At 34.0% G+C, this 7,061-nt stretch overlaps 2 protein-coding genes across 2 annotated transcripts; one reads left to right on the top strand and one right to left on the bottom strand.

Annotated features, from left to right (window-relative positions):
• Positions 1–621, top strand: LOC109327419 (multifunctional methyltransferase subunit TRM112-like protein At1g22270). The gene is made up of 2 exons (XM_019560560.1): positions 1–504; positions 538–621. The coding sequence occupies exon 1, from the start codon at positions 90–92 to the stop codon at positions 456–458; it is 369 nt and encodes a 122-aa protein (XP_019416105.1). The 5' UTR covers positions 1–89; the 3' UTR covers positions 459–504; positions 538–621.
• LOC109327350 (sugar transport protein 5) lies at positions 2,430–6,225 on the bottom strand. The gene is made up of 4 exons (XM_019560460.1): positions 6,012–6,225; positions 5,111–5,430; positions 3,170–3,799; positions 2,430–2,968 (listed from the first exon to the last, which is right to left on the bottom strand). The coding sequence occupies exons 1-4, from the start codon at positions 6,142–6,144 to the stop codon at positions 2,525–2,527; spliced, it is 1,527 nt and encodes a 508-aa protein (XP_019416005.1). The 5' UTR covers positions 6,145–6,225; the 3' UTR covers positions 2,430–2,524.

Below are 7,061 nucleotides of genomic sequence, written 5' to 3'. Positions count from 1 at the left end.
GCACTCACTGATATAGTTATATTTTCCTTCACCTTCTTCTTCCAAATCGAAACAGAGAAAAGGAAGTAAGGAACGAAAAGAAAATAGGTATGAGACTGTTAACACACAACATGCTATCGTCCAACATAAAGGGCGTGACCAACGGTTTTCCACTGCGAATCGAAGTGGTGAAAGTGGAGGAGAAGACGGTTGAGATGAACACCGATTTTCTGAAGAACATGTTTGTGAAAATTGATTGGAAGGTTTTAGTGGAAGCTTCTAGAGCATTGGGATACGCGGAGTTACCTGAGGAAGGAGATTCTTCGTTTCTGGAATCGGATGAATTTTTGAGTAGGTTTCATCATGCTCTCTTGGAACTTCATCTTGAAGAAGGTGCTCTTATTTGTCCTGAGACTGGTCGACGTTTTCCTGTTACTAAGGGTATTCCTAATATGCTTCTTCATGAGGATGAGGTTTGAATTTCCTTTATTGTTATGTGGTTGGTTTTAGTGGCATGGACATGTTCGCTATTATCTTCTTTGGTACTATGTAATAGAGGCAAAGCAACTTAAGTGTTTGATCATCTATGTTCTTTATTTCGTGTAGTACCTCTATTGTTACGTCGTGATTTAGTTTTTTTTTTCCTATTTACTTCCTATTAACTTTCATTCGGTATTTTAACTAGTTAGATTAATGCGTGAATTTGTGATGGTTTCGTTAATTCTGATTCTTGATATTCCGTAAATGTAAATTCTGATCAAATTTATGTGTATTCAATAGTTAGTTATTCACATTGCAAAAGCCGAAAGCATTGCCTTAGACCTTAGTTACTTGAGTTTTCGAGGGAAATGAATAACTGTAGTCCATGGTCCTGCCCTGAGCCTCGTATTTCTCTTCATTCTTCTGGCAAAAAAGACCCTTAAGATATCCTTCTTTGTGAGTTGGTTCTTGGAGGGAAATAGAAGAGTTGACTCCTAACTTACAACTTACAAGTGTATTTCATCTCTAGAATCTTTCCCTTCCAAAAACTAATTCACGAGTTTGCTTATGTGTTGATTTGGAGGATTGCTAACTCCACCTTATGAGATAAAAGTTTGGTTGTTGTTGATTTGGAGGATAATCAAGGGAAGCAAAAGTCATGTAAGCTATGTAATACACTTGTGATATGGTTATTAATTGTAAGAAAATGGACGACGAACTAGTGTAATTTTTACTCCGTAGTCACGTACCTCTTTTATATAAAAGACTGATTAAAAATCTGACTCCTACCCCCATAAATTTACAAAGTGTAGTGAATTGAACTGGTTGGTGGTGATCCACCGGTGGCTGACACTGCTTTTACCAGGTTTTGCGAAGCAGTAAACATTGTTGTTGTCCAATTCTTCATCATACTTTTCCATTTAATTTTAAGTTGATTGGTTGTGGAACCTATGCAGGGGACTGTTGTCCAATTCTTCCCAAAAACACTTCTAGTCATGTTTAAAACTTTAAACGAAAATAGCCTAAAAATACACAACATCATGGATTTCTCAGCAAATGATAATAACCTGCTATTGAAGACGTAGCCAGTGATTTAATTACCGCCTGTCTCTTTTTATGATTAAATCTACGAGTAAATGCAACGGACCACTGGTGCACGATAATCATTACTAGTGTTATGGAACTAAATCGATCAGATTTGTGATGTATCTCAAGCACAGGGCATGAATAATGCACTACCATAAAACAACCATATGATGGAGCTATAATTGACACTATTAGTTGAGTGCTCCTTGCTAAAGATTATGCTATACGGCTATATCCACCTGAAACACCTTCAATCTTTGCAGCTCCCAAATTCTCCAGTTCCTTTCTCAAAGCACAAATCCTTTGAGAAGGTAATGCGATTAACTTACTAATTAAGAGCAACTTTTCCTCTCAAGTTCAAGAGAGGTGGTGGATAGAAGTACCCTGTTCCACATTGAAGAGGTACACAAGTAAATGATCCAGTTGGGTGCAAGAAGTGTATAAGAATGTAATTGATAAGCTACTATTACAACCTTAGTGAGCCTTGCTCGTAAACCACGTTATAATGGTTAAGACCAACTTTCATTACCAGTTGCAAAAAAGTTAGCATAAAATGTGCAGACTGAATAACAATTATAAGTCAAAATCTGGTAGTGACCAAATAGAATTATTTGCACACTCGAAGCAAAGGTAGAATTATTACGCTATAATTGATTGCAAAGTAAAATTTTGGAAGAATGACCATTAATTATAATTGAGAAGGTAATGAAAGCATACATCTACTAAAGATCTATACTTAACCTCTGGGAAGATAATCTTAAAGCAGCAGAGGTATGGTTGTTGGAACCCTTTCATACAATGATATGTATGTATGTGTATATATATGTATATGTATGTATGATTAGTAGGAGAATTTTATGCATAAACTCAAAACCTTATAGCTGTAAGGAGGGAATAGGTAACACTTTTCATCTTTTACATACAAACAACACAACATTATATTGATACACACAGTTCCTAAAGTGATATTATATTCAGCTCATGGACGATTATCTTGGTCATTAGCTTCTGCTTTAACAAACCGGCGCCAATACCAGTGCTTGCCCCATATGGTATACATTGACTCCAAAGGAATACCTTTCGTCTCAGGCAAGAAAAATATAACAAAGAAGGTCATCACTAGAATCCAAAACGCATAGAACAAGAACACAGCGAACTTAAAGTGGCATAGAGTTGTCAAGAATGTTTGGGATAATATAAAGATGGTTATGAACTGCGCTCCAACTGCTATGCTTTGTCCAGTTGTTCTGATTTTTAAGGGAAATATTTCACTTGGAATTAGCCAGGTGAGAGGTCCCCATGACCAACCAAAACCTGCAGTGTACATACACAGTAGCACCAACACAAGAATTGCGTAGCCCTGAGATATGTCCTTATTGCCATGAACACCAGTCACCGCACCAAGCAAAGCAGCCACCGCAATCTTCAGATTGGTCATACAAATAGCAGTTATTAGTACACATGCATTGTGTTTGAGATGCTCAATAAATAACTTAGTAAAATGCTACTTACATGTCACTCCATGTTTCAAAAGACTAAAACCAAAATCATGTAAACCAAACACTCCATGTTTAAGCATAATAGAGGAATGTGGTGCAAGTTGTTTAGTTAGTAAGGTGGTTACCTGACAGACAAACATGACAATGCCGCCGGTAATCAACAAGACTCTTCGACCAAAGCGATCAACAAAAGCAGTGGAGATGAGGATAGAAGCAAGGTTGACTACTCCAAGTATAATGGCAGAAAGTAAAGAAGCATCATGTCCAAACCCCACAGATTGAAAGAGATTAGGTGCATAAAATGCAACAATATTGATCCCAGTCATCTGCTGAAAAAATGGGATTAAAAAAGCCAACACCATATGAGGTCGATATTGCCTCTCAAATATGGTCTTCAAGGGTTCCTCATTCAATGATTTATTATACTCAGCCACTCTTATGATTTCTTCTAACTCAGGTTCAATATCAATTTTGGAGCCTCTAACTATGTGCAATGCTTTTCTAGCTTGGTCTTTTTTGCCACGTTCAACTAAACTGCTTGGGGTGTCTGATATGAGAAATGCACCAATTATTATAATTCCTGCAGGTACAATGGCAAGGCCAAGAGAGAGTCTCCAACCCCATTTGTGCTTTGCTGTGGCGTAGTTTATGCAGCCTGCAACTACTACTCCAACTCCTAGGAAGAATTGGAAGCCTGTGTTGAATGCACCTCGCCATTTTGCTGGAGCTATTTCTGAGAGGTATACTGGGGCAGCCTTTTCCAATTCCAACATCATCATCATTATACAATTAATCAGTATTAATTAAAAAGGAATGAAGCAAACAACAATTAGACTAATGGGTATGCCTGCATATCCACTGTGTTGATGTTACTTATACCTAATATTCAATAATTGTTAACAAATAATACAATGAGTATATGACTTATTTTCTCTAACATTTTAATTTTTCAGCAAGATTTGAACTCTCAACCATAAAGGCATAAACTGTAAGTGATTTTCTCTAACTTTTTACTTACATATGTTTTTACATCTAGTCTAATTTATATGGTTGGTTGCAAGAAAAAAAATGTTGTGAGATATACTTTCATGTATTGAATTAATTAATTTTTGCCTTGTATTATTTGTATGTATGCTATCATGATGTAACAAAAGGTTGGTCTAAAATCAATTAGTAGTTTTATTTCTTTATCATTTTTGTGTTAATATTGGAAGGTAATATACAACTTAATCTAATAATAGTATTCGTTAAAAAAATTGGATACCTACTTAACTTAGGAAAATATATTTTTAAGGGTTTCGGCTAACTAACGATTCGTTATTAAGTTCTTCTAATCGGGTTTATGAAAAGGAGCGTGCAAGATTACAAAAACGTTGGGTGAGAAAATCATTCTCTCAACTACGCTTCTTCTTGAAATCATTTAAATTGAAAAGTGATTACATGTTCCAAATTTTTTTTAGTCTCTCACTTCAATCACATTATAATAAGTAATCAAAAAATTTATTTATGTTTCAATAATTTTTTTCTTAACTAGTTTTGATAGGATTGATATATGATAAGACATCAAATCTTGGGATATGTGATATTTTATTTTACGTGTATGTACTAAAATTTTAGATAGTGGTGCACAGATATGATAGACAATTTTTTTTTAGTTATCATCTAATAGACAATTTAATAACTAATACAAAAATGAAAGTCAATTTCATATTGTGGTATAACGACTCACTATATTCCTATATATTGTAATACAGTTTGATTGATATTTTGGTATGGATTACTTTTTTACCTAAAAATGGTAAAAATATAACCCTTATTAATACAAAAATATAATTATCATGTAGTTCCCTGGTTTCGGGTTGATCTGTCTAGTACTACATGATTTTGATAAATGTGAGTAATAGATTGAATATTTTAAATTATATTTGACAATCGTGATTAGCACTTTTTTTAATAAAGTCGTGATTACCATATTAATCATATCTTCCTGTTAAAACACCAACCACTCTAAGTCTATAAACTATTAACAAGAAGCACTAATGTCAAAAATACTTAAGTTGACTCACTTGATTAGTGAAACCGACCCCAAGGCCAAGAAGGATACGACCTAAGATGAGCATAGCAATATTGTCAGCAGCTCCATTAAGGACACCACCAAGAAGAAATAAGGCACCGCCCAACAAGATGGTGTTTCTCCGACCCACCGCCGCAGTGACTCGGCTAGCAGCCGTTGATGACACTAACCCAGCAAGGTACAGACTGGATGTGAATAATGTCAACACTTGACTGTCATATACACAATACATGTTGACATGTGCACTAGCAGCCTTCCTCAATATTTCTGGGAAGAATTTTGCAAGAAACGGTATCATCGTGGTCACACCTCCTGAAATTTCGTAACATTAAAAAAAGGGTGAGCTTATATATATATATATATCATATTTAATTTACACCTTTAACACTAAGATACATTTATACAAAATACTTATTGTCACATTTTGTAAATTGCAATAATGAAAGTGTTATCGATATAGCTTAAAAATTACTGACAAGTAGAACCAACTTGGTAATTCAGGAATCTTCTGGAGTACGAGGGAAGGTCTTGGTTACAAAAGGTATTCAGTGATAAAAATATTGTTTATTCTAAATAAAAGGCCTTACGCCTTAGGATAGGTCTTGGTGTAAAAAAAATTTGGTATTAACGAATGTATCCATTTATCTTATAACTGAGAAATTAATCTTTTTCAGGATTGTGACCACCCTATTAAGAAGTGTCGCTTCCAAATGAAACATTTGTCATTTTGGTGAACCCACTATCTAACAGGCTTTAGAAATGATGTAGAATGAGAAAGGGGCAAAATGCAAATGTCATGAATGCTCTTATTAGATTCTTAAAGACAGTGAACAAAAGAAGGGAATTTGTAAGAAAACAAATTTTGAACTTGTAAAAAGAAGAAGAAAGAAAACCTGAAATTCCAATGTCATATCCAAAAATGAGTCCAGCGGAAGCAGCAACGATGCAAGTGACCACTACTGAGAGTGTTATCTTGCCATCAAAACCACCTCCCGGTGAATCAACGGCGAATCCTCCACCGGCCATTCTGAACCCTCTCTGGATATTTTCTTAGAGGCTCAGAGCAGCAATTCTGATACTAATAATAAGAGCGTGCGTAGCAACTAATATATAGGCAAAAGGGGTTGTGTATTGTTGTCTCTTGTAAATAGAGCCGTGTGAAAAGAAAGAAATTGATTCAATTCTGAGAGATGAATTTATTTGATAGCTCATATATTGTAATTTATGATATTGATACAAGTTGATATTATCGAGATGTAATTAATATCATTAAATTTATCGATGAAACATTTGTCATCTTTATGAGATGAAATCCCAAGTTATTTATTGTAAATTAAAGAGAAATAAAAATATAAAGAAAATTATGGAAGTAGATATTTTTGGCACTATGGACACAAGAGTTTTTGTTTCTAGATATATTTTATATAAAAATATATTATTTTATAATAATTAAAAGATAAATATATTATATGGGTTGTACTTTCTTTTGTTTTTTTTGGTATTCATCTCTCCATATTAGAAAAGAATGGTAGATGCACGATTATTTTGTCCTATAAAAGATTGTGTCGTTATCTAATTGTTGATAGTCTTAGTAATCATTAGCTGCAACATGGATTAAATTTATTCAAGTAGTAGTTGACTTTGACAAATTCGTTTGGCTAACCTTGCTAGTATAGGCTAACTATAAATAACGAGCACAGCACACACATATAGTGCAACGTTGTACTCCCTCCATTAGTTCCTAATTATATGTGATATTAAAAAATGTCCGTTCAAAAGTATTATAATTTTGTTGATTTATATTATCCATTGTATTTTTCTAATATCCATTTCTATTGAAATATATAGTAATCATTAATAATTTGTCACTATTTACATAAAATAAATCAAGAGAGTGTTGAATAAAAATAAATATGAAAATACCAATTAATATAGTCCTAAAT

This window comes from Lupinus angustifolius, chromosome LG15 (assembly GCF_001865875.1).
Source record: "Lupinus angustifolius cultivar Tanjil chromosome LG15, LupAngTanjil_v1.0, whole genome shotgun sequence".
Taxonomy (NCBI): domain Eukaryota; kingdom Viridiplantae; phylum Streptophyta; class Magnoliopsida; order Fabales; family Fabaceae; genus Lupinus; species Lupinus angustifolius.
Note: the sequence above shows the minus strand (reverse complement) of the source record. Positions and strands in the feature narration are given on the sequence as shown.